Raw genomic sequence first — 27,832 nt, forward strand, 5'->3', positions numbered from 1 at the left:
GCTACCTCTGCCGGTATAACCTCAAGACCAAAGGTTTCCCGGACGGACACAACTAGTGCATCCACCACTCTTGTGCTATGGCGGAGGCAGAAACGTTCTCCTCACTGCTGAGGAGACATTACCTGAGACAACAGCCCCATAAGAGGGACCTGCAGCTGCATTGACCAGCTCCGAATCCGTATCCGAAGTATCAGATAAACAATAGGGGTAGGCGGGGGTCGCTTCTTGACCCCCGTCCCTGACAGGCCACCTCCACCCGGGATACCAAAGACTCCAAAACTGCAGATAATACATTAAAAACAAGTGGGGTACTGGAGGGTCCTGCGGCCACCTTGAGGGGATCAGGTGGGGATACCTATGCGGCAGGGTCAATGATTATACAAGACACTTGCCAGCGACAAAAAATGACAAAGTAAACTTTTTTTTTTTTTTTTTTGTGTCCCCCAGTCGCAACAGCGCCCCTCAGTGTTACCTGTTTGGACCCCACAGAGAGAGAGAGAGAGAGAGACCCCAAGGCTTATCCCTGATGCACAGAAGTTTTCATCAGCTTGCTCAGTGCTGTCCTGTTACAGACAGGAAGTCTTTGGCCCTATTTCCTGGGTAAAGGAGACGGCTCCACCCCTTAACACGCCTACCGGCGCCTCCCCCTGGCTCCATGAGGTGTTTGGTCACCTCAAACATGGCCGCCCCCATGTTGGAGACACGAGGCTACGCCAATATGGCGGCCTCGTGTGCTCTGCAAGAAAATGGCGGCGGCCTGTTAGGATAGCGGCGGCTTAGCAGCGGCCTGCGGGACGCTGTATACGGCCTAGCGGCCTGTGGGAGTGCATCGGCCCCCCAAACTTCACCCTGGATGGTGATCAGCCTGGCCGGCGGTACCAGACTCTGGTGGGCCGCATGCGGTCCGTGCCTGCCCTTGCTGGAGGAATGCGATCTGGACTGCAGTTATACATGCATAGACATCGCCCTGTGAACACCTCTGACAGGTAGGATACCTTATGCTACCACAGTAATATTCTAGTACTGCCACTGTTTTCAGTCATCTTTACAGTTTTGAAATTATATTAGATTGTCAGCTCCCAAACCAAGCCTCCTGGTTACTTGTTCACAAAAATCACACTCAAATAGGGGGATCTGTGACATGTTATAGGATAGAGGGGAGACCCATCCTTACCATTTCAGAGAGGGGCCCGCGTTCACCACAAAACCCGTCAGGGGGAAAAGGGGGAACATACTACTCACCATACCGGAACCAGGCGGGCGCCAACTCCTGACAGTACCCCTCTCCACCGGGGTGGGAGGGCTGTCGACCAATACGGACGCCGTGACTCATGGTCATTGGCGTTTCAGCGAGACGTTTAACTTGCAGGGTCAGTCCCCGTCCAGTGGGACTATGTCGCGGCCGACCCAGCGCGGAGCTACGAGCACACGCTCGTAGGCTGAACTGGGGTGACCACTGGATCTCAACATCCAGCCCGTCGCCCAGTTCAGCTTTCTTGCTTGAAGATCTCACAGGAACACTGGAGAAAAAAAGCTGTCTAAAAATCTAAGAAAAAAATCCTGCCAGGACCGAAAATCCCAGCAAGGTATCTAGGTCCTTACTCCTAACTAGACAGAAAAAAACTGATTTGCTGTAGCAGGAAGTGAGAGGATATACCCTCTGGGACTGCCCCTAGGGTGTGGCCAGAATGTTTTCTTTCCTGTCTAGTCCTACTCCTGTAGAGGGCAGCATAACCCGAGTTGTTATTAATCAACGAGGACTACGTCTGTCAATGAGCGACAGAGAAAAGAGCATTCTGCTACAAAATTTTTGGTAAAAAAAATCCCAATAAGCGAATATTGATCAGTTTGCGCAAAAGTCATAGCGTCTACAAACTATGGGATATTTCTATTTATTTATTACTAGTAATGGCGGCGATCAGCGACTTATTGTGGGACAGTGATATGGCGACAGAGTGTCACACTGACACTTTGAGGACCAGTGACACTAATATAGTGATCAGTGCTAAAAAAAAAATAATATGCACTGTCACTGCACTGACACTGGCTGGGAAGGGGTTACAATCAGGCTTGATCAAAGGGTTACCTGTGTGCCTAGCCTGTGCTTTCCCACTGTGGGGGAGGTGCTTTAAATAGGGGAAGGCAAAGATCCGTGTCCCTACTTTGCAGAAACACATGATCACTACCTTCCCTTCTGACAGAATGACAGTGCTGCTGGACAGTCTGCGGCTCCCACTGTGTGTGATCACAACGGGAGCGGGTCTCTGATGGCGCACACCCCAGACCCAGAAGTGTCAGATCTCCTACTAGGTACATGATCTGGTACAGAGCAGCTGCCCTGCAGAGGTATATGTACGTGGGCGGTTAATAGGAATATAGAACGTCTTTTGTATGTTAAAAGTGGTTCTAAAAGACGGAAGGAGGTTTGCATTCTATGCAGAAAAAAGGTATAAAAAAAAAAAAAAAAAAAAAAACCTTTTGCAAGCAGCTTCCCCCTTCTCAACCCCCCTAAATACTCACCTGAGCCCAATCTTGAGCCAGCGCTGTGCACAAGAGCAGCGTCTTTCTCATTGGACAGAGGCAGCAGCGGGAGTCACTGGCTCCTGCTGTCGTCAATCACAGCCAGTAAGAGTGTGGGGGCGGATCCATACCGTGCTTGGTGTGTCAATGGACACACAGAGCTGGCTTGGGAGAAAACTGCACGAGTGCCCCCATAGCAAGCAGCGGGGGGAGCCAGGAATGCCAGGCTAGTAATATGGCGGCCGAGTGGGAGTGCTGCTATCCTGGATGGACGTTATATGACGTCCAAGGATTGGGCCATGCTGCGGCATGATGGGTCACCAGCTGGCTCAATCGGACATCTTACCGCTGCTAGTAACATGTGTCTGCTGTGACAAATCCCAGCAGATCACAAGGCCATTGTATACAATGAATGGCTTCCATTTATAGCCAGTGTATACTATTGTGTTGATCATCAATTGGTCACCGCACATCTGTACCATGCGACGGCTGTGGCCGGTCACCGTGCATCTGTAACCATGCGACGGCTGTGGCCGGTCACCGTGCATCTGTAGATGGCTGTGGCCGGTCACAGCTTCACAATAGTACACTGAATGAATGGATGTCATTCATCATAAAAATGGTTGCTTTTAAACACTTACTGCAAATCGTCGTAGCTGTACAATCGGCTGCAGTAAGTGGCTGTACCACGGTGATGTCTGCAGCTAGAGGCATCATCCTAGTACCATTTTTTAGAGCCGGTGGTCGGCTTTCAGGCGGTAATGACCGATGCGGATCGTTACCCCAGTAAGCGGGAAGGGACGCCCCCTCCCCTCCCTGGCTCTGCCCGGGTCTCCTGTCCTGGGAGACCCGAGCAACCACCCGGCGCGTCCGCTGGCTGGTTGGAGTCCTGATCAAAGCCGGATGTGGCTTCGTTCGGGTCTCCAATGACTTAACCTGGAGGCGGAGTCCATGACGTCACGTCCGGGTTACTCAGCTGCTAAAAGCGCCGAATTTAAAAAGGGAGTGTATTAAAAAACGCCAAAATTGAAGCGCAGTGGAGGGGTTTGCGGTCTTTTAGCCCCCTGATTCCCACATAAAGAGTACCTGTCACTGCCTATTACTGTCACATGGGATGTTTACATTGCTTGTGACAGCAAATAAAGTGATCAGATTTTTTTTATTTTTTTTAACCTGTGCTAAAATTAAAAAAAATAAAAGAAGGTTAACCGCCCCGTCGCCGTGAGCTCACGCATGAAAGAAAACGTATACGGAAGTCGCGCCCGCAAATTAAATCGCTGTTCAAACCACACGTGAGGTATCGCCGTGATCGCCAGAGAGAGCAATAATTTAAAAAAAAAAGAGCTACTCTGTAAAACTAAACTGGTAACCGTTAAAATTTTTTAAAGCGTCGCCTATGGAGATTTTTATTAACCAAAGTTTGTCGCCCTTCCGCAGGTGTGCGCAATTTTAAACCGTAACATGTTGGGTATATTTACTCGGCGTGACATCTTTCACAATATACAAAAAAAATGGGCTAATCTTACTGTTTAGTTTTTTTTTTATATGCTTTGAAATTAAATTTTTCCAAAGAAATGCCGTTTGAAACTCCGCTGCGCAAATACTGCATGACAAAAAATATTGCAACTACCGCCATTTTATTCTCGAGTGTTTGCTAAAAAATAAATAAAAAAGACATACATATATATTTATGTATGTATGTATGTATATGTATAATGTTTGGGGGTGCTAAGTAATTTTCTAGCAAAATATACGGATTTTAACTTGTGAACATCATATGTCAGAAATGGGCTCGGCCCTTAAGTGGTTAACAAAAGATATTCACTGTTCTAAGTAATCATGGAGTGTAAAAAAAAAAAAAAATCCTGGTCATTTTTAGTTTTATTTAGCAAAAAATAAAAAAAATGAAGTAGTGATTAAAGCTATTTGTGTGAAGAAAGAAGGAACCACATGAACAGCAAGGGAACCTTCTAGGCAAAAAAAAAAAGATAAAAATTAGAGATGGGCCGATCATTTTACTGAGAAAAGAAAAAGGTACCGATAATGATGCCAAAAAAGCACGATTTTACTGTTATTATGGTGTGTTTTTCGGAGGTCATCTGACTCAAAAACCGCATCAAAAACATAACACGGGTGCGGAATGGATGAGCTCTTTGAGAGGCCGTTTTTTTTCTGACCAAAAATGCACAAAATTTTTTATCACCACAACGGAGCGCAATATACCAGTGTGAAGACATGCATAGAAATTAAAGGGATACATTTTTCTTGAGCTTTTCTTGCGCTAAAGGTGCCAATGTTATATGTGACAGAACCGACCCACACTGTGCTTGAGTGCTTCTGTCAGTATACAGCTTCCTCCAGCTTTGAACATAGAGATCAGATATTATAGACGCATAACATACAAGACTAGCCGACAACTTAGCTTGAATGAGATCAGGAACCATTTATTGAACAAACTCACACTGAATATATACCCCACAGAAGGACATTCCCTCTACTTACCCTAACAATACAAACTGCACACAGGAATATAATTACCATAGCTAAACCAGTGGCGGGACAAAGGCCATCCAGCACCCAGGGCAAAGATGCAAAACTGCGCCCCCCCCCTTCCCTTAGGGTTAGGGTCAGGGTGCCCCCATCACTGCAATAAACAATTGTGCCCAGGGCAGCCTCCTCTCCTGCCCACCCCTTGCCCTGAGTTAAACATTAAGTTAACTAAAACGACCACCTGGAAAATCAGAGGTCTCATTCTAAACTTGCCGGTAATGTACTCCAAGAACATTACACATTATCCTAAGTATAAACACAGAACAGACATTAAACAGACAATAGCAGCAGACCCCATTAACAGACCATTCCTCTCCTACCTTCAATAGTTTATGAAGCAAAGCTCATACAATGTTCCATCATTCTTAACGGGGGGTATTTACCACTTGCCGACAAGCCGCCGTCGTTTTACGGTGGCAGGTCGGCTCTATTACGCAAAAAGACATACCTGTACGTCGCTTCGGGTAATAGACAGTGGGGGGCAGAAACACGGGCCGTTTGGCCAGAGGGCGAGCCAAGCGGGTCTCCTGTGGACGTGATGTCTGCCGGCTACCTGCGATCGCTCCCCATGCAGACAGAACGGGCGTCCTGTCACAAATGAACACAGAGATCCTGTGTTCCTATTATTTAGGAACACAGGTCTCTGTGTTCCTCTATTGAGTACATCCCCCACAGAGTTAGAAAGCACCCCCTAGGAGCACACTTAACCCTTGGATAGCCCCTGGTGTTAACCCTTTCCCTGCTAGTGTCATTAGTACAGTGGCAGCGCATATTTTTAGCACTTATTACTGTAGAAATGGCACTGGTCCCCCCAAAAGTGTCAGTTAGGTGTCTAAACTGTCCGCTGAAACTGAACTAGTAAAAAAAAAAAAAAAAAAGACAAATCTATCCCCTAGCTTGTAGAAGCGCAAACCAATCAATATACAATTATTGGAATTTTTTTTACCAAAACTTTGTGGCAGAATACATATTAGCATAAAATGAGAAAAAAGATTTTAATTTTTTTATTTTTATTGGATAGGTTTTAAAGCAGAAAGTAAAAAATGTTTTTTTTTTTTTTTTTTCAGAATTGTCGCTCTTTTTTGTTTTAGCGCAAAAAAATACAAAACCTCACAGGTGATCAAATACCAAAAGAAAGTTCTATTTGGGGGAAAAAAAACGGAATTTTTGTAAAATCTTACCTGTAAAATTCCTTTCTCTGAGTCCTCCGACAGTCGCCGCCTCTTCATATTCGTCACATATGGGGTATTAGACTTTGCTCCGAAGGAGTAGCTAGGCAACAGAATATGTTAATAAAGCTTTTAACATATCCAACATATCCCACCCTCAAGGGGTGGTCCCCTCAGTCAATACCCTCCTACTTCCTGCAACCATATCTCAGTTTTAGTGGAATAGCAGTAGAGTATACAACCAAACCCCAAAAGAGGGGCGGGGGCGGCGACTGTCGGAGGACTCAGAGAAAGGAATTTTACAGGTAAGATTTTACAAAAATTCCGTTTTCTCTTACGTCCTCCGACAGTCGCCGCCTCTTCATATTCGTCACATATGGGGACGTCCCAAAGCAGTGCAAACATGAGGGGTGGGAAAACACATCCGCGCCAAAAGGCAACGCAGTTTCCACATCAAGAAAGGAACCTTACCAAAGGAAGGAAACCAGCTGGGCAACAGCAAAAAAACAAGTGCTCAACAGGAGCAACAACCCAGGAAAAGGCAAAAACCAGGGGATACAAAACTTATCCCAACAGCCAGGAGTCCCCAACAAGGGACCCTAGGGAACAGCCGCACTAAGAACCTTGCGGCCAAAGGAAGCATCCGCCGATGCCCGAACATCTACTTTGTAGAATTTTGTGAAAGTGTGCACGGTCGACCAAGTCGCCGCCTTACACACCTGGGCTACAGAAGCCCCATGACGACAGGCCCAAGACGTACTCCGAGATCTAGTAGAGAGCGCCTTCACAGGCACAGGGGGAACCTTCCCCTGCAAGGCATAGGCCTGTTCAATGGTCTGTCTGATCCATTTTGCGATGGTAGAGGCCGAAGCCGCCATGCCCTTCCGAGGACCCTCTGGAAGAACAAACAAGGAGTCCGTTTTACGAAAAGACTCAGTCGATCGAAGGTAAACCCTGATCGCCCGAACAACATCCAAAGAGTGCAATCTCACCTCCTGTGGATGTTTAGGCTTCGTGCACAACGAAGGCAAGACAATGTCCTCATTAAGATGGAATTCCGAAACACGTTTCGGAAGAAAGGAAGGATTAGGTCGCAAGACCACCTTATCCAAATGAATAACCAAGTACGGAGACTTGCAGGACAAAGCCGCCAGTTCCGACACTCTGCGAGCCGAAGTGATCGCCACCAAAAAGGCGACCTTTTTGGATAACATAGACAACGAGATCTCCCTGATCTGTTCAAAAGGAGCACGTTGTAACACAGATAGCACGAGATTCAAGTCCCAAGGGGGCAGAGGATCCCTCCTAGGAGGAACCAGATGCCGCACACCCTGAATAAAGGTGCCAACCAAAAGGTTGGATGCCACGGGACGTTGAAACAGAACGGCCAGAGCAGACACCTGACCCTTTATCGTAGCCAGCGCCAAGCGCTGATCAACACCCGCTTGAAGGAAAGACAGCACACGGGACACCGAGTACGTGCGGGGTGAAAACCCCCTGGACTCACACCAGGCAAAATAGGCCTTCCAAGTACGGTAGTAAACCTTCCCAGAGGAAGACTTCCTCGCGTTGATTAAAGTATGAACGACCTCCGGAGAGAGACCCCTCTCCTTCAGGACCTCGGTTTCAACAGCCAGGCCGTCAAAGCCAGCGACTGTAAAGCAGGATGGTATATCGGTCCTTGAGACAGTAGATCGTCTCCAAGAGGCAGACGCCACGGGGCGTCGACCGCCAGATTCACGAGGTCTGCGTACCAGGACCGGCGAGGCCAGTCCGGTGCCACAAGAATCACCGTGTTGCGTTCCGATTGAAACCTGCGAAGGAACCTGGACAGCAACTGGATCGGTGGAAACGCATACATCAGTCTGTACTGATGCCACGGGGCCACTAACGCGTCCGATGCGTCTGCCCGAGGGTCGCGCGTCCGTGCCACGAACCTCCTCACCTTGTTGTTGAGACGAGACGCAAACAGGTCCACATCTGGAAGACCCCACTTCGCGCACAACATCTGGAAGACAGCCGGGTGGAGAGACCATTCCCCCTGATCCAGGGTCTGGCGACTCAGATAGTCCGCCTGCCAGTTCTCCACCCCCGGAATGTGAACCGCCGTTATCGCCGGGACATGAGTCTCGGCCCAAGATAGAATGTCGGCCACTTCCCGAGCCGCTCGGGCACTCCTGGTGCCCCCTTGGTGGTTGATGTAGGCCACCGCCGTGGCATTGTCCGTCTGCACCCGAACCGGGCAGCCCTGCAGCCGGTCCGTCCAGCGACGAAGACAGAGACTTATCGCACGCAATTCCAGAATGTTGATCGGAAGGGAGGACTCCCCCTCCGACCAAGTTCCCTGGGCGGACAGAACGCCCAGAACACCACCCCAGCCCGACAGGCTGGCATCCGTGGTGATTACCGTCCACGAGATAGGACGAAACGACTTGCCCCCGGACACCATCGGGGACTGGAGCCACCACAGAAGGTCTTTTCTGGTGCGATGACTCAACGAGATCTGAAGATCCAGAGATTGAGGTCGCCCGTCCCACTTGGACAGGATCTCCGCTTGGAGACCCCGCGTGTGAAACTGGGCGAAGGGAATCGCCTCGAAGGCCGAGACCATCAATCCCAGACATCTCATGCACGTCCGCAGAGACGATTGCGGAACATCCCGGAGGGACCTGACTTCCTCCTGAAGAGTTCTGAGTTTGTCTTCCGGCAGGAAGACCTTCGCCTGCACCGAGTCCAAAATCATTCCCAGGTAGGGGAGACGAACAGACGGACTTAGTGCCGACTTTGGAAAATTTATCGTCCAACCAAACTCCTGCAGAGTTTGCATCGTGACAGACAGGTCCTGCTCCAGACCCTGGCTGGTCGCAGACCGAACCAGAATGTCGTCCAGATACCCCAGGACAGAAATGCCCTGGGCCCTCAATAATGCCAGAACCGGTGCAAGCACCTTGGTGAAGACCCGCGGAGCCGAGGCAAGGCCAAAAGGCAACGCCACGAACTGGTAGTGATCCTCCGCAATGGCAAATCGAAGGTACCTCTGGTGACCCTCGAAGATGGGGATGTGAAGATACGCATCCTTCAAATCGATGGAGGCCATGAATTCCCCCGGAACCAGGGCAGCCACCACCGACCGCAGGGATTCCATGCGGAACTTGCGAACCCGCACAGAGCAGTTCAGAGCCTTCAAGTCCAGAATCGGACGAACCTTGCCCTCCTTCCTGGGCACGGTGAACAGGTTTGAATAAAACCCCCGAAATCTGTCCCGATGAGGCACCGGAACCACCACTCCCTGAGCCCTCAGGTCCTGCACCGCCAGGTGTAGGTCCCGCAGGCGCTCCGGAGACAGTTGAAGATTTGAAGGAAAAAATCTGCTCTCCGGCCGAGAGAGAAACTCGATCTTGTAACCAGACCGAACGATTTCCTGAACCCATCTGTCCCGCACACGGGCCAACCAGGGCTGAAGAAAACCGAGCAAGCGTCCCCCCACCCCAAAACCGGGTGAGGGCGCCCCTTCAGGCCGAACTGTTATGGGCTGCAGGTCCGGATTGGCCGGACTTCTGCTTACCAGACCAGGGCTTCTTCTGAGAGCCTTGACCTTTGAACAGCTTGCCCTTGTAGTGCGGCCGAAAGGCACGAAAGGACCCCTGAGGGGGCCGAAAATTAGCATGCTTCTTCCCAGAAGCCCCCTTAGCCTTGGGGAAATGGGGCAAGAGAGTGCTCTTACCCCCGGTGATTCCCTTAATCAACACATCCAGGGACTCCCCAAAAAGGCGAGACCCATCATAAGGCAGATTGGCCAAGGTCTTACGCGAAGATTGGTCCACCGACCAACATTTTAACCAAACCAGGCGGCGAGACAACACCGCCACACTGTGCACCCGTGCAGACAACGGAATCAGGTCCAGGTCCGCATCACACAGATACATGACACCCTGGTGGATCTGATCCACCATATCCAGGGTCGCCGGCGAGGCCGAGTCGGCCACCAAGACGCGCCTAAGCATCTGCGTCCAACTTGCGATCGCCTGGGCCGCCATGAGAGAAGCAAACAGAGCTTTAAGCATAGAACCCGTAACAGAATACGTATGACGGGCCAGAGACTCCAGTCTCCTATCTGTGGCATCACGGAAAATGGGTGAACCCTCTGCAGGAATCGCAGTGGCCTTGTTCAAAACCGCAATCGCATGATCCACTGGTGGAGGCACGCACCACCTTTCATCAGTGGCAGGTGAAAAAGGATAACGCAGCTTGAATCTACTTGGTACCGCAAAAGGTTTGCGCAGATCGCGCCATTGATCCTTAACAGCGCGCTGAAAATCAGCATTGCAGGGGAAAACCTGTGGCGTCCTGCGTTTCCTCTGCGTCCCATAAGCCGCCAAGGCAGCGGGGGGACACACTTCGTCCTGCAAACGCAGCGTTTGCTTAATAGAAGCAATCAACTCATCCATGATTGCAAGCTCTTCAGGCGAGCCAGGGGGAGAATTATCAACCCCCTCAACTTCAGCCTCCACCTCAGACCCCACTAGATCAAGAGAGGAGCGGGACCCCGATAGGGAAGCCCCTGCTAGAACAGCCCCATCACCTTCACCCTCAGAATCAGAGGAGAGCACAACTCTGGGCCTTTTGGTAGATTGAGCAGCCACCAGCATTTGCACCTGAGCAGCAAGGCCAGCCACAATAGTGGCTAAATCCCCCCCTGGGGGGGAAGCAGCGGTCCCCTGGCTTTCCACCAATACTGTAGGAAATTTGCCCTCCTGAGAATCCATTGCCCCTGTAATGCCAGACAACCAAGGGTTAACTGCCCCTTTCAGCAAGCGCGGCAAGCGCAGCCCACCGCATCACACTAAGCACAACGAGACCCCCACAGGGATATGTAAACTGAACACAGGCAATGGATAGCAAGAAACAGAAGGATAAAACCTGAGGAGACCCTCGCCGCTGCTGCTGCCTCGATCGGTGTTCCTGTGAAGAGGAAGTGATGCTGCTAGGGCGCTCTATGTAAACCTATGGAGGCTACAAGAAAATGGCCGCCATGCATGTAAAACATGCGGCCGGAGCGAGGGCAGGCAAAATGGTGTCTTTTGGCGCCGAAACCGTCGCTCCACAGTGCAGTAATGCACACATGTCTGTATGTAAAAAAACAGAACCGATCGCTGCAGCGATCGCTGTAAGTGCCCAAACATGCCATAAAACATGCCCCACAGCACACAGCTTTCCACACTGATCATGCTGACACCCATAGTGCCACATAACTCCCCCCCCCCCCCTGCAGCCCACAGCATGCAGCCGAGAGATAGGGAGACAAACAGTGTGAATAGAGGCAGGTTACACAGTCCCAGACTGACACCCCTCCAGACAGACAGGTCCCCACATAAATACACTTACCTCACCACGGTGTGGGGGACCCGCACAGGCGAACAAGCCGCTACACATGAGGCAGGGAGAGTCGCATACAAGACGCTCCGAACGTGGGTTAAGAAACCGCACAGCGTCCAGTGAGGTAGCCACCTCACCAAGCATCCCTGCACCGAACAGGGATGGGTCGTTCACTATGCCAGGAGCGTTACCTGGCTGAACGCTCGATGGCAGACTGGGAAGCCACTGACCCACGACCTGCGACCAGGGGGATCAGCCCGAGACCCAGTCCGCATGATCCTCTTCGTCCGAAGAACTAACTAACGCTGATAAAACAACAGCTAAGTAAAAGGTAGAGAAAAAAACTCAAACAAAATATTAAAAAGAAGAAAGAGTCTGGGACATAAAGTCCCAGCACAGAGAGAGCCAGCCACTCCTGACAAGCTAGACATTAAAACTGAGATATGGTTGCAGGAAGTAGGAGGGTATTGACTGAGGGGACCACCCCTTGAGGGTGGGATATGTTGGATATGTTAAAAGCTTTATTAACATATTCTGTTGCCTAGCTACTCCTTCGGAGCAAAGTCTAATACCCCATATGTGACGAATATGAAGAGGCGGCGACTGTCGGAGGACGTAAGAGAAACATCAATTTTGTTTGGGTACAGCGTCGAACGATTGTGCAATTGTCAGTTAAAGAAAAGCAATGCTGGATCGCAAAAAATGACCTGGTCATTAAGGGGGTAAAACCTTCTAGTCCTTAAGTGGTTAATGTATCATATTTCTTGAGGGATATTGTTGATAAATATCACTGTCCCATTTGAAGTTATCCAAACCATATTCTCAGTGTCCATTAGGTAGTTGCCCATCATTTTATTGGTCACCCTGTGCCCCTAATAAACACAGGGTGACTTTCATATAAGAGGGCCCTGGGAAGATGAGAGAGGGATTTCCCTACTTCTCTAAGGTAAGCTGAGTTCCACGGGCCCCCCCAACCAAAGTCACTCCCGTCACACTATACTCATTTAAAATCCTGAAATTAAAAAGTTGAATCTAATAAAATTATATATAAAAAAGTATATATATATTTTTTAAAATAGGTCATTTCGTTTTGCGGCCAAGTACATCCTGAATTTTCGGTACCAAAATTTTCATTCGGGGCACCTCTAATAAAAGTTTCATATTAGGTACCGTGTTGCATGACCGCGCTGAAAGCTAAAAATTGGCCTGCGCAGGAAGGGGGTGAAAGTGCTAGTTATTGAAGGGGAAAAAAACACCACACCTTTAGCCCCGGTTCACACTACTGCGACTGGTCAGCCTGACAAGTCGCGGTCCATTCTGTGCTACGGGAACCGTTCTAATAGGAGCGACTCAAGTCACTCTGACTTAGAAAATAGTTCCTGTACTACTGCGGTGCGACTTGCATTGACTTCCATTATGTGAAGTCCATGCAAGTCGCGCCGAAGTCGCAGTGCACACGACTTCACAGGTCGCCCCCCGAAGTCGGATCGCCATAGTGTGAACCGACACTTGGAATTTAATATGTTCATTTATTTATTATTTTCCCAGCTAAGTCTGAAATATCGCAGATGGAGCTTTAGGCTCCTTTTTACCTTTTCCATGATCTCACTTTGCAGTCTTCAGAAGCCAGTAACTCACAATGACATTTACATGCACAACTACAAGGTATAGAAGAGCGACTATCTCACCTGTCCAGAGGACATCGATCCTGGGAAGTAACCGCTCACCGACTGTCCGCAGGTAAGGGGACTGCGCAACATTTGGGAAGCAGAAAGTGCCGCAATATTCTAAAACAGAAAGCAGAGAACATGACATGTCACTGTAGGTTCTATACAACACGAGGAGTTTGGCTTCCTTCACATAGTCACTCCTGTGTTTAGCTTTTCTCAAAATGCAGGAGACATTATCTGCTAAATGTAAATTATGTATTCTAAATGTAAAAAAAAAAAAAAAATTCCTCCCAGATCCCTTTTTCTGCAGGTTTAGACGTGGTTAGATTTGTTAAACCACTTGCCGATTAGGCTTTTTCAGGCACTTTTTGTTAAGTTTAAATTAGTATTTTTTTTTGCTAGAAAATTACTGACCCCCTAAACATACATACATATATATATATACACACACACACACACACATACATATATTATATATATATATATATATATATATATATATATATATATATATATATATATATATATATATATATATATATATATATATATATATATATATATATATATATATATATATATATATATATATATATTTTTTTTTTTTTTTTTTTTTTTTTTTTAATTATTTTTTATTTTTAGCAGAGACCATAGGGAATAAAATGGTGATTGTTACAATTTTTTTTTATGTCACACGATTATTTGCGCAGCGGTTTTTCAAATGCAATTTTTTGGGGGAAAAAAAATACACTTTAACCGCTTCAGGACCGCCCACCGTATATAAACTGCTGATGTTAACCTCTTCCCTGTCAGTGTCCTTTATACAGCGACAGCTCTTTTTTTTTTTTTTTTTTTTTTTTTTAGCACTGATCACAGTATTGGCGTCACTGGTCCCCAAAAAGTGTCACTTAGTCAGATTTGTTCGCCGCAATATCGCAGTCCCGCTAAAAATCGCGGATCGCCGCCATTACTAGTGAAAATAAATAAAAAATAAAAGTCAACAAATCTATCACATAGTTTGTAGACGCAAAAACGTTTGCACAAACCAATCAATACACGCTTTTTGGGATTTTTTATTTTACCAAAACTATGTTGCAGAGTACATACAGTATCTCATAAAAGTACACCCCTCACATTTCTGTAAATATTTTATTCTATCTTTCCATGTGACAACACTGAAGAAATTACACTTTGCTACAATGTAAAGTAGTGAGTGTACAGCTCAGCCATTAATGTCTAAACCACTGGCAACAAAAGTGAGTACACCCCTAAGTGAAAATGTCCAAATTGGGCCCAAAGTGTCAATATTTTGTGTGGCCACCATTATTTTCCAGCACTGCCTTAACCCTCTTGGGAATGGAGTTCACCAGAGCTTCACAGGTTGTCACTGGAGTCCTCTTCCACTCCTCCATGATGACATCACAGAGCTGGTGGATGTTAGAGACCTTGCTCTCCTCCACCTTCCATTTGAGGATGCCCCATTATGTTGGAATACTGCCATGCGGCCCAGTCTCCGAAGGGAGGACATCATGCTCTGCTTCAGTATGTCACAGTACATGTGGGGATTCATGGTTCCCTCAATGAACTGTAGCTCCCCAGTGCCGGCAGCACTCATGCAGCCCCAGACCATGACACTCCCACCACCATGCATGACTGTAGGCAAGACACACTTGTCTTTGTACTCCTCACCCTCGCCACACACGCTTGACACCATCTGAACCAAATGGTCTCATCAGACCACAGCACATGGTTCCAGAAATCCATGTCCTCAGTCTGCTTGTCAGCAAACTGTTTGCGGGCTTTCTTGTGCATCATCTTTAGAAGAGGCTTCCTTCTGGGACAACAGTCATGCAGACCAATTTAATGCAATGTGCGGCGTATGGTCTGAGCACTGACAGGCTGACCCCCCACCCCTTCAACCTTTGCAGCAATGCTGGCAGCACTCATACGTCTATTTCCCAAAGACAACCTCTGGATATGACGCTGAGCACGTGCACTCAACTTCTTTGGTCTACCATGGCAAGGCCTGTTCTGAGTGGAACCTGTCCTGTTAAACCGCTGTATGGTCTTGGCCACCGTGCTTCAGCTCAGTTTCAGGGTCTTGGAAATCTTCTTATAGCCTAGGCCATCTTTATGTAGAGCAACAATTCTTTTTTTCAGATCCTCAGAGAGTTCTTTGCCATGAGGTGCCATGTTGAACTTCCAGTGCCCAGTATGAGAGAGTGAGAGCGATAACACCAAAATTTAACACACCTGCTCCCCATTCACACCTGAGACCTTGGAACACTAACAAGTCACATGACACTGGGGAGGGGAAATGGCTAATTGGGCCCAATTTGGACATTTTCACTTGTTATGGGTGAGTCCGTGAAAAAAAATGGAAATCTGTCCAAGTAAAGAGTTGTGCACACACTAAGGTAAAGTGCTGAGCAAACTCCGTAAAGTGCCAAAAATAATTTCACCAGTGAAAATGGCTGAAATGCACGCTCACCTGTGGCACCCCTATCCTTCAGCACCTGGCTTTCAACAGTCAAGCCATCAGAGCCAGCGACTGTAAAGCAGGATGGAAGATCGGCCATTGGGAACAGCAGATCCTCCCTGAGAGGTAGTCTCCAAGGGACGTCGGCGACCAGCCACACCAGGTCGGCGTACCAAGACCAGCGAGGCCAGTCAGGGGCAACTAAAATTACCGAAATCCCTTCTGCTTCGATCCTGCACAAGAGACGCGGCAGAAGCTTCAGAGAAGGGAAGGAGTAAATTAGACGATACTGGCCCCATGGGGCCACCAGCGCGTCTGTGGCATCTGCCAGAGGATCCTGTGACCATTCCACAAACCTGCGCATCTTCCTGTTGAGCCGAGATACCAACAGCTCCAACTCGGTGGTGCCCCATCGGAGACACAACTGATGTAACACCTCCGAATGAGGGAAGCAATCCCCTTGGTCTCCTCTGAGATAATCGGCCTGCCAGTTTTCCACCCCCCGCAATCTGTACGGCGAAGAGGGTCATAACAAAGCGTTCTGCTCATCACAGAATGCCGGCTACCTCCAGAGCTGCCAAAACACTTCTTTGCCTCCTTGGTGATTGACATAAGCCACGGCTGTGGGGTTGTCCGATTGAATTTGCACTGGACACCCCTGAAGATGACCTGTCCATTGATCCAGACACAGCCTGATCGCTCGGAGTTCCAGACATTTATCGATAGTCTGGACTCTTCCAGCATCCAAACTTCCTGAGCGGAGCTCTGGCCCAGGACACCTCCCCACCCGGACAGACTGGCATCCATGGTGACCACTGTCCAATACAAGGGGAGAAAGGATTTGCCCTGTTGAAGATCCAGAGAGTGAAGCCACCAGATAAAAGACCCTTTTATTTCCTGGATCTGATTGTCCAGAGACTTCTGACACTTGTCCCATTTGGCCAAGATCTTACTTTGCAGGGACCTCATATGAAACTTTGCAAGGTTGAAACCATCAGGCCCATGCAAGTCCGGAGGGAAGACCACCTGATGGCCAGGAGATGAATTGCAGCATGCAGTTGCTGGAGTTTGTTCAGAGGAAGGAACACTGGCTAGCGCGGAGTCCAGACTCAGACCCAGATAATCCAACTTTGAGGAAGGAACCAAAAGCAGACTTCTGATCAGAAGCCAGCTGAACTCCTTCAGAGTCCGTATAGTGAATTCCATGTTGTCCACCACAGCAGTAGGGGACTCTGCTTGTAGGAGAAAGTCGTCCAAGTAGCCCAGTACTGCGATCCCCCGCTGACGTAACAATGCCAGCACTTTTGTGAAGACCTGAGGAGCGGTGGCGAGACTTAAGGGTAACGCCAGGAACTGAAAATGCTCCTCTCCCACGGCAAAGCGGACGGAGGAAGTGCTGGTGACAGAAACACCAAAATGTGTAAAGTAAGCATCCTTGATGACGACCGAGGCAAGGAAATCCCCCTGATGCAGGGATGCCACCACTGTGCAAATGGACTCCATTCTGAACTTCTGTACCCACACAAAGCAGTTCAGTGCCTTGAGGTTCAGAATTGGAGGCACCTTGCCCTCTTTCATTGGGACTGTGAACAGGTTTGAATAAAACCCCTGAAAACATTTTGAGGGGGCAATCACCCCCTGGAATAACAGTTCTTGCACCGCCCCAAAAAGAGCCTGTAATCAGTCCTGTGATAGGTGCACGTTGGAAGGAAAGAACCTTTCCAGTGGGTAAGAACGAAACTCGATCTTACAGCCTGATTGAAACACTTTGTGGAGCCACTTGTCTTGCACCAAAGAAGTCCAGGGGTCCGGGAACCAGCGAAGACGTCCCCCCACCTCAGGCACGGGTGAGAGTGTACCTTCATGCTGAAGGAGTCTTGTTTGCGGGTCTGGAGAATCCTGGTCTCGGCTTGTCAGACCAAGGTCGCTTGGATCCTCCAAAAGAGGCCTTGAAAGGCTTTGAACCCTTGTCAAAACGACCCTGAGGGACGAAAAAACTTCTTGTGAGCCGAGAAGGACAGGCCACGTCTACGACGAGGTTCCTTACCCTTACTAGCCTGCGGAAGGAAGGTACTCCTTTCCCCTGTGAGAATCTTAATGATGTCATCCAAGGTAGCTCCAAACAGATGATCTCTTTGAAAAGGAAGATCAGTTACTGCTTTTTTATTTAGAGGTCTGGTCCGCAGACCAACATTTGAGTCAGAAAACCCATCTAAGGCCAACTCCTGAAACAATCTAGAAATCAGGGGAGCTGCGTCCAAATAGGCATCACAGATAAACTGCAGCCCCTGGACCAACTGGTCCGCCAGCTCAGCAAAGTCCGGGGGGAGCTGCTTACTCACCAGGTCATGGTGTGCAAGTTTAGCCCACTCGGTCAGAGTTTGTGACACCAGGGCAATGGTGAATACCAGCCTAAGTGCCGAACCCGCAACAGTGAACATACTGCGGGCCACAGTATCTGCCTTCCTGTTAGCCGGATCCTTAAAGGCCAGAGACTCTTCAACCGAAATCATGGTTGCCTTATTCAACCTGGAAACCAGGGGGATCCAACATCGGTGGAACAGTCCACTTTTTACGGAGGAACTCTTCAAAAAGGTACCTCATTGCAAATCGCTTAGGGACCACAAGAGGAAATTTTGGACATTCCCATCTTTTGGTGACAAATCTGTCAAAATAGGAGGGGAAGGGAAACACCTTTCAAAGACCAGTGCCTCCACCGTAGCTTCAGCTGTGTCCTCCATTTTTAAAGTCTCATGCACAAACAATTAGTGCGTGGAGGAATCACCCTCACTATCTGAGAAACCAGGGCACGTGGTCGCAGACCCCTCAGGATGGGCCCCGCCCACGATGGCCTAATCAGATTGAGGAACTGAGGAGACAGATGAGGCAGGGGAAGGCGGGGGGTGCTTTCTACTAGCCCGCCACCAAAAAGCCACCTCCACCCGGGACACAAAGGACTCCAGGTCTGCAGTCAGTGCATCAATGGATGGTTGGGACCCGGAAGCATCAGAGGGGGGGGGGGGGGGTCAGGTGGGGAAGCATCAGAGGGGGGGGGGGGGGTCAGGTGGGGAAACATGCTCCAAATCTCCATGAGGAATAAGGGGACCCCCAAAAAAAAAAAAAAAAAACACCCCACCAGATAGGCACCGGCAGCACCAGGATGCAGTGTACTCCACGTGCAGTGTCCAGAAGGAAAAAGACCCAGGAGTCCGCACCGGATTAATCAAAGCTCAAGGCGATCTGTGGGTGCCGGGCACTCAATGTCCCCTGGCACTCGCCGATCATCAGTAAACTACACAGAATGGGGATCTGCTGGGGAACGGGGGTAGATTCTGTGTTGCAGGAATAAAATCCATATCTTAGATCAAAAATAGAACGCATACCATCGATAAAATACTTATTTTATTGGGGTTTTAGTTTATTAATACTCCAATAAAAAGGATTAATTCTATGTTATGCGTTCTATTTTGCCTTTAAAGTCCAGTCTCAGGTCTCTTTTTGATCCAAGTATGTGTACGGATGTGGCATAGGAGTACATCCCCACTGTTTCGAAAATCCATCTCTGTACATAAACACTGGCTAGGCACACATTTAACCGCTTGATCACCCCTGATGTTTAACCCCTTCATAGGCAGTGTCCTTAGTTCAGCGATTTTCATGCAAATTTTTAGCTCTGATAACTGTATTAGTGTCATTGCCTGCAACAATATCCCGCTATTCACCGCCATTACTAGATATAGATAGATATATATATATATAGATAGATAGATATAGATATAGAGATATATACAGGGAGTGCAGAATTATTAGGCAAATTAGTATTTTTGAGGATTTTATTATTGAACAGCAACCATGTTCTCAATGAACCCAAAAAACTCATTAATATCAAAGCTGACTATTTTTGGAAGTAGTTTTTAGTTTGTTTTTAGTTTTAGCTATTTTAGGGGGATATCTGTGTGTGCAGGTGACTATTACTGTGCATAATTATTAGGCAACTTAACAAAAATCAAATATACAGTATACCCATTTCAATTATTTATTTTTACCAGTGAAACCAATATAACATCTCAACATTCACAAATATACATTTCTGACATTCAAAAACAAAACAAAAACAAACCAGTGACCAATATAGCCACCTTTCTTTGCAAGGACACTCAAAAGCCTGCCATCCATGGATTCTGTCAGTGTTTTGATCTGTTCACCATCAACATTGCGTGCAGCAGCAACCACAGCCTCCCAGACACTGTTCAGAGAGGTGTACTGTTTTCCCTCCTTGTAAATCTCACATTTGATGATGGACCACAGGTTCTCAATGGGGTTCAGATCAGGTGAACAAGGAGGCCATGTCATTAGCTTTTCTTCTTTTATACCCTTTCTTGCCAGCCACGCTGTGGAATACTTGGACGCGTGTGATGGAGCATTGTCCTGCATGAAAATTATGTTTTTCTTGAAGGATGCAGACTTCTTCCTGTACCACTGCTTGAAGAAGGTGTCTTCCAGAAACTGGCAGTGGGACTGGGAGTTGAGCTTGACTCCATCCTCAACCCGAAAAGGCCCCACAAGCTCATCTTTGATGATACCAGCCCAAACCAGTACTCCACCTCCACCTTGCTGGCGTCTGAGTCGGACTGGAGCTCTCTGCCCTTTACCAATCCAGCCACGGGCCCATCCATCTGGCCCATCAAGACTCACTCTCATTTCATCAGTCCATAAAACCTTTGAAAAATCAGTCTTGAGATATTTCTTGGCCCAGTCTTGACGTTTCAGCTTGTGTGTCTTGTTCAGTGGTGGTCGTCTTTCAGCCTTTCTTACCTTGGCCATGTCTCTGAGTATTGCACACCTTGTGCTTTTGGGCACTCCAGTGATGTTGCAGCTCTGAAATATGGCCAAACTGGTGGCAAGTGGCATCTTGGCAGCTGCACGCTTGACTTTTCTCAGTTCTTGGGCTGTTATTTTGCACCTTGGTTTTTCCACATGCTTCTTGCGACCCTGTTGACTATTTTGAATGAAATGCTTGATTGTTCGATGATCACGCTTCAGAAGCTTTGCAATTTTAAGAGTGCTGCATCCCTCTGCAAGATATCTCACGATTTTTGACTTTTCTGAGCCTGTCAAGTCCTTCTTTTGACCCATTTTGCCCAAGGAAAGGAAGTTGCCTAATAATTATGCACACCTGATATAGGGTGTTGATGTCATTAGACCACACCCCTTCTCATTACAGAGATGCACATCACCTAATATGCTTAATTGGTAGTAGGCTTTCGAGCCTATAGAGCTTGGAGTAAGACAACATGCATAAAGAGGATGATGTGGTGAAAATACTCATTTGCCTAATAATTCTGCACTCCCTGTGTATATATATATATATATATATATATATATATATATATATATATATATATATATATATATATATATATATATATATATTAGGGCTGCCACGACGCGTCGACTACAAAAAATCGTCGGCGTGCGTGAAAAGCGTCGACGCGTCAATGCGTGACGTCACACACCCCCTGGCCGGTGGCCGCGCCGCTTGAAGCATTGCCGGCCAGGTGAAATTCCCCCGCCGGGCTCCGTCGGAGACAAGAGGTGAGCGCTGACCGTCTCCAGCACCCCTGTACTGCCACAGCTTCTGCCGCAACACATTCGCCATCCTCCCCAATCACCCAGCTACTTAGACATGTCACATGTGCGGAGCTACACCGGCTTGTAATGGCCTGTACTAGGTGGGAGGGCTTACTGGGGGGTCTGTACTGGGAGGGGGGGCTTACTAAGTGGTCTGTACAGTACAGACCACTTAGTAAGCCCCCCTCCCAGTACAGACCCCCCAGTAAGCCCTCCCACCCAGTACAGACCCCTTAGTAAGCCCCCCCTCCCAGTGCAGACCCCTCAGTAAGCCCTCCCACCCAGTACAGACCCCTTAGTAAGCCCCCCTCCCAGTACAGACCCCTCAGTAAGCCCTCCCACCTAGTAAAGTCTGTACTGGGTGGGAGGGCTTACTGAGGGGTCTGCACTGGGAGGGGGGCTTACTAAGGGGTCTGTACTGGGTAGGAGGGCTTACTGAGGGGTCTGTACTGGGTAGGAGGGCTTACTGAGGGGTCTGCACTGGGAGGGGGGGCTTACTAAGGGGTCTGTACTAGGTTGGAGGGCTTACTGAGGGGTCTGTACTAGTGTACTGGGAGGGGGGCTTACTAAGTGGTCTGTACAGTACAGACCACTTAGTAAGCCCCCGTTCCAGTGCAGACCCGTCAGTAAGCCCTCCCACCCAGTACAGACCACTTAGCAAGCCCCCCCCCCTCCCAGTGCAGACCCCTCAGTAAGCCCTCCCACCCAGTACAGACCACTTAGTAAGCCCCCCCCCCCTCCCAGTGCAGACCCCTCAGTAAGCCCTGTACTAGGTGGGAGGGCTTACTGAGGGGTCTGCACTGGGAGGGGGGGGCTTACTAAGGGGTCTGTACTGGGTGGGAGGGCTTACTGGGGGGTCTGTACTGGGAGGGGGGCTTACTAAGTGGTTTGAACAGTACAGGACACTTAGTAAGCCCCCCTTCCAGTACAGACCCCTCAGTAAGCCCTCCCACCTAGTACAGACCCCTTAGTAAGCCCCCCCTCCCAGTGCAGACCCCTCAGTAAGCCCTCCCACCTAGTACATACTGTACATACTGTACTAGGTGGGAGGGCTTACTGAGGGGTCTGCACTGGGAGGGGGGGCTTACTAAGGGGTCTGTACTGGGTGGGAGGGCTTAGTAAGTGGTCTGTACTAGGTGGGAGGGCTTACTGAGGGGTCTGTACTGGGGGGGGGCTTACTAAGTGGTCTGTACTAGGTGGGAGGGCTTACTGTGGGGTCTGTACTGGGAGGGCTTACTGAGGGGTCTGTATTAATTACAGGATTAATTAGCTAATCAAAAAAACACTAAATTAAGCAAAAAAAATAAAATAAAAATAATCGATAGATTAGTCGACAGGCAAATTAATCGTTAGTTGCAGCCCTAATATATATATATATATATATATATATATATATATATATATATATATATATATATATATATATATATATATATATATCCCATAGTTTGTAGACGCTATAACTTAGTGTAAACCGATCAATATACGCTTACTGCGATTTTAATACTAAAAACATGTAGCAGAATACATATTGGAACTTTGATTTTAATTTTTTTTTTTTTTTTTTATTAGCTGTGTTTTATAGCAGAAAGTAAAAAAAATTCTCGAAATGGTTACGCTTATTTTGTTTATAGCGAAAAAAATAAACGCAGAGGTGACCAAATACCATCAAAAGAAAAGCTCCACTTGTGGGAAAAAAATGTTTTATTTGGGTACTTGTCAGTTAAAGTAATGCAGCGCCTTGTCACAAAAAATTGCCTGGTCACTGCCTATTACTGACACAAGGGACTTTCCTTGTGACAGCAATAAAAGTGATAAGAATTTGTTTTTTTTCTTAAGGGACAGTGTGAAAATAAAATGAATAAGAAAAATTATTATTATTTTTTTTTTAAAAAGCGTTCCATCCATCTGTGCCCGCACGCCAAAGAAAACGCATATGTAAGTCGCAGCCACATATGTAAACAATGTTCACATCACACATGTGAGGTATCGCCACGATCGTCAGAGCGAGAGCAATAATTCTAGCAAAAAACGTTACATTCTAAACAGATAACCGTTAAACATTTTTAAAGCATCGCCAATAAAGTACTGTCGTTTGTCATCATTCCATGAGTGTGCGCAATTTTAAAGCGTGACGTTAGGTGTCTATTTACTCAGAGTAACAACATCTTTCATATTATACAAAAAAATTGGACTAACTTTAATGTTTAAGTTTTTAATTCATTGAAATCTATTAGTTCCAAAAAAATTGCGTTTGAAAGACCGCTGCGCAAATACAGCTTGACAAAATATTGCAATGACTGCCATTTTATTCTCTAGGGTCACTGCTAAAATTATATTATATATATATATATATATATATATATACATACATATATATATATATATATATATATATATATATATATATATATATATATATATATATATATATATATATATATATATATATATATATATATATATATATATATATTAACATGGGCTCGACAATCCCCGGGGCCAGGTCGCATTTGCGACTAGAATTAGCGACCTGGCGCTTGGGGTGCCCTGCAGAAGGTGTCCTGTCATTTTTGCACTGACTTCCGCGCACGGAGTGCACGGATTTCCGCGCCGTCTGAAAATTGAGGCCCCGGCTTTTCGGCCTACTTGAGATGAGAGGCTTCCAATGGGGAACTGGCGCCCTCTTGTGGTGGCCGGCAGTAATGACTGTTGTAATTACGGTTTCCCCTGCCTGTTTGTTCTTAATGCAATTACCATCTCCCTGTCCAGTTAGTTACCTTTGACAGGGAGTGTGGTTATTATTAATTTATTTTTTAAATGTAAAAAAATAAATATTTTTTTCTTTATTTTTAATTATTAAAAAAAAACTTTTTTTCCCTATAATTAAAAAAAAAAAAAAATTATATAAATTTTTTTTTTTTTTTCCCCCCTCATCGCCATGCCACAGCCGAAGGCCCCTTTCACACGGGCTGTCTGATCAGGTCCGCCTGTCAGTTTTTTTAGGCAGACCTGATCGGACCCTTCATTCTCCTCTATTGAGCAGTAATCTACCGCCATCTGATCCTGTCCGCCAAAAGCAGACGGATGGTGGTTCTATTTTCTATCCATCCCGTGGATCGGATCAGATGGCATCGGATGGAAAGAGACAGACAGTCTGTTTCCATCCAATTGCACTAGAGGAGAGTGGGGTTCTAGTCGTATTTATGTGTAAATTTAGTATCCGTTTTATTAAATAAAGCTTGGTTGTTAGTTTAAAAAAAAAACTGGCTCCTAACTTTTTTAGCTGGCTCCTAGATTTCAGGAAAATTTGTCAAGCCCTGTATATTAATATTATGAGTGGGGGGTTCTAATTAATTTTCTAGCAAATAATACTGATTTAAACTTGCAAACAATATGACAGAAATAGGCCTGGTTTTGAAGTTTAAAGAATAACTAAAAGGCAAAACTTATTTTTTTTTTTTTGATGGAATGAAGAGGGATTAGGACACTTGTCATCTTTTAATGCTGCCTGTGGCCCCTTTGAAGGAGGTTCCCCCCTCAATTTGTCCTGTTTCTGTGAAAGTAAAAGAAAATCCCAAATTTTAGGTTGTCCCCAGAGAAGTAATAAAGGGGAAATCTTCCAATGGGCCACTAGTTCTGGTGATCTGGGGGGTCCCCAAGCGATTCCCTTAATTTGCAGGGATTCCGCTCACTTCCTGTTTGGTTATGGGACACGAAGTGAAGGAAAATCTCCACAATGGGACACAAATTTTTGCCTATAGTTCTACTTTAAGCTATACTGGCACACCCTGTCCAGAAAGCTTTAGTAAAAGCCACAATAGAAAGACAGCAGAGAAAAGGAAATGCCGATATTCTGGCACGCAGACCTCCAGTATGTAGTTACCTGTAGGACAAAATAAAAAGGTTTCTGGTTCAGCCAAGTACTGATAAATTTCATTCGTTATTGACACTTGTGCGTGAGCGAAAGAGCTGAACACCTCCTTGTCCGCCGGGCACATGTTGTGATCGATGTCATCAAACAGAAGAGCAAACGACTTGCACCCAAACTGAGTGACCTAAAAAATAAAAATAAAAATAAAGTGTAAGGTTAAAATAAAAAAAAAAAAAGTCACTTCATGGTAAATTCTGACATTTTTTCCAATTGTTAAAGTTGAACTCGGTTAACTTTCCTAAATCATGATCTGCCCGGCTAGATTATTACGCCCAACGTGGGTGTAAACCCCCCCCCCCCACCCCCGTAATGTTTGTCCCAATAGATATGCCTATAATAAGGCTTACCTATAGGTACTGTAAATATCTCCTAAACATGTACCGTATAGGAGACATTTACTGTAAAGGAACAGCCGCCCGTGCCTTTTCTTCAGAGCCCACTGCCGTGACTGGCGGCTCCCATGCGCATGCACGGGAGTGAAGTCACGCAGCTCCGGCCTGTAGCATAGCTTGAGTCCGCAGACTCGGAAGGAAGACTGGTGAAGATGGATGCAGCCTCCAGCAGGGACGTCGAGTGCTTCGCTTGGAGGTGTCACATAATGTGCTAGTATGGGATGCATACCAGCACATTATACCTTTACTTTTCAGGTAACACAAAAAACACTGACTTTTCTTCCTCTTTAAAGAGTAACTCTACTTTTGTTGAGAAAACCCCTTCTCTCTGGGTGATCTCTGTACATTGCAGGAATTGTAATAAACTTTGTAGCAGATTCCTACCTTTTTTAATTCTGAAGAAATAGCTGATTGTTTCTCAGTGTCCATGAGTAGAGTGAATGGGAGTGACTTAACCACTTGAAGACTAGGCCTTTTTTGCTTCAATTTGTTGCTTACATTTAAAATCGATATTTTTTGCTAAAAGATTTAGAACCCCCGAAACATTACACACACACACACACACACACACACACACACACACACACACACACACTATCTCTCTTCCTTTTTTTTTTTTAAGCAGAGACCATAGAGGATAAAATGGTGGTCGTTGCAATATTTTATGTCACACTATATTTTAAACGCAAGTTTTTGGGAAAAAAATCACTTTAATGAACAAAAAAAAAAACAGTAGTTAGCCCAATTTTTTGAATTTGTGAAAGATGTTACACAGAGCAAATGGATACCTTACATGTCAAGCTTTAGAATTGCACACGCTCGTGGAATGGCAACAAACTACAGTACTCAAAAATCTACATATGCGACACTAATTTTTTTTACAGGTTAGCTGTTTAAAGTTAGAGTGGTTTGAACACGGTTTATATATGCGGGCCCGACTTCCGTATGCTTTCGCTTCTGCGTGAGCACAGAGGGACGGGGTGCTTTCAATTTTTTTTTAAATTAAATTGTAAACTAATTTTTTTCCTATTAACAACTTTACCCCCAGCCACTGTGCTGCTACTGCGGCACAGTGGCTCGTTCCCCTCCAGCGACGTAGACCTACGTCGCTGGACTCCTCCGCCTGTAGGCGGCGCTCGCGCGCCGCCAGAGGCGCGCTCCCGCTGTTTTCATTCACAGCGGGAGTCGGGCCAGGGGAGGAGCGGCGGCGATCACCGCTGCTCTGCCCCGATCGTCGGGGAATCGAGTGAGGAGATCCGCCCGCCTGTGTAAACAGAGCAGGCGGATCTCCTAAGTTACAGGGACTGACAGATCGGAGTGTTCAGCATAGCTGAACATCCGATCTGTCCTTCTGTCACTCAGTCACCTCCCCCCCCCACACGTCAGTAAGCACCAGGCATACATTAACCCCTCCCTCTCCAATAAAATTAACCCCTTCCCTGCCAGTTTCATTTTTACAGTGACAGTGCATATGTATAGCACTGATTACTGTAGTAATGTCACTGGTACCCCCAAAAGTGTCAAAAATGTCAGTCAAGGGTCCGATCTGTCCGCCGCAATGTCGCAGTCCAGCAAAAAAAAAAAAAAAATCGCAGATCGCCGCCATTACTCGTTAAAAAAAAAAAAAACACCAAAAATGACAGAAATCTTTCCCTTCGTTAGTAAACGCAATAACTTTTGCGCAAACCAATCAAAATACGCTTATTGCGATTTTTTTTACCAAACATATGTAACAGAAAACAAATTTTTTTGGGGGGGAATTTCATATAAAAAAACGTTAAAAATATTGTAATTTTTTCAAAATAAACGCTCTTTTTTTGTTTATAGCGCAAAAAGTAAAAATCGCACACGTGATCAAATACCACCAAAAGAAAGCTCTGTTTGTGGGAAAAAAAGGACGTAAATTTCGTTTGGGTACGGCGTCGCACGACCGCGCAATTGTCAGTTAAAGTCGCACAGCGCCAAATCGCAAAAAGTGGCCTGGACGTAAGACAGCAAAATCCTCCGGTGGTAAAGTGGTTAAAATAACAACATGTTATACTTGCCTCCTCTGTGCAGTTGGTTTTGCACAGGGCAGCCTGGATCCTCCTATTCTCGGGTCCTTCTTCGGT

The 27,832-nt window shown here is 46.8% G+C and overlaps 1 protein-coding gene across 2 annotated transcripts in view; it reads right to left on the reverse strand.

Annotated features, from left to right (window-relative positions):
- Positions 1-27,832, reverse strand: part of OGA (O-GlcNAcase) — a gene marked incomplete at its 3' end in the record, with an annotated part of 175,635 nt that overhangs the window by 89,922 nt on the left and 57,881 nt on the right. For both annotated transcript variants that reach the window (XM_082268362.1, XM_082268361.1), the window contains exons 5-6: positions 25,282-25,453; positions 13,304-13,402 (exon numbers count right to left, since the gene is read on the reverse strand). In XM_082268362.1, coding sequence (XP_082124488.1) covers positions 13,304-13,402; positions 25,282-25,453 — 271 coding nt within the window. The remainder of the gene's footprint in view (positions 1-13,303; positions 13,403-25,281; positions 25,454-27,832) is intronic.

The sequence above is a fragment of the Pelophylax lessonae genome, assembly GCF_965119305.1.
Source record: "Pelophylax lessonae genome assembly, chromosome: 9".
NCBI classification, from domain to species: Eukaryota; Metazoa; Chordata; class Amphibia; order Anura; family Ranidae; genus Pelophylax; species Pelophylax lessonae.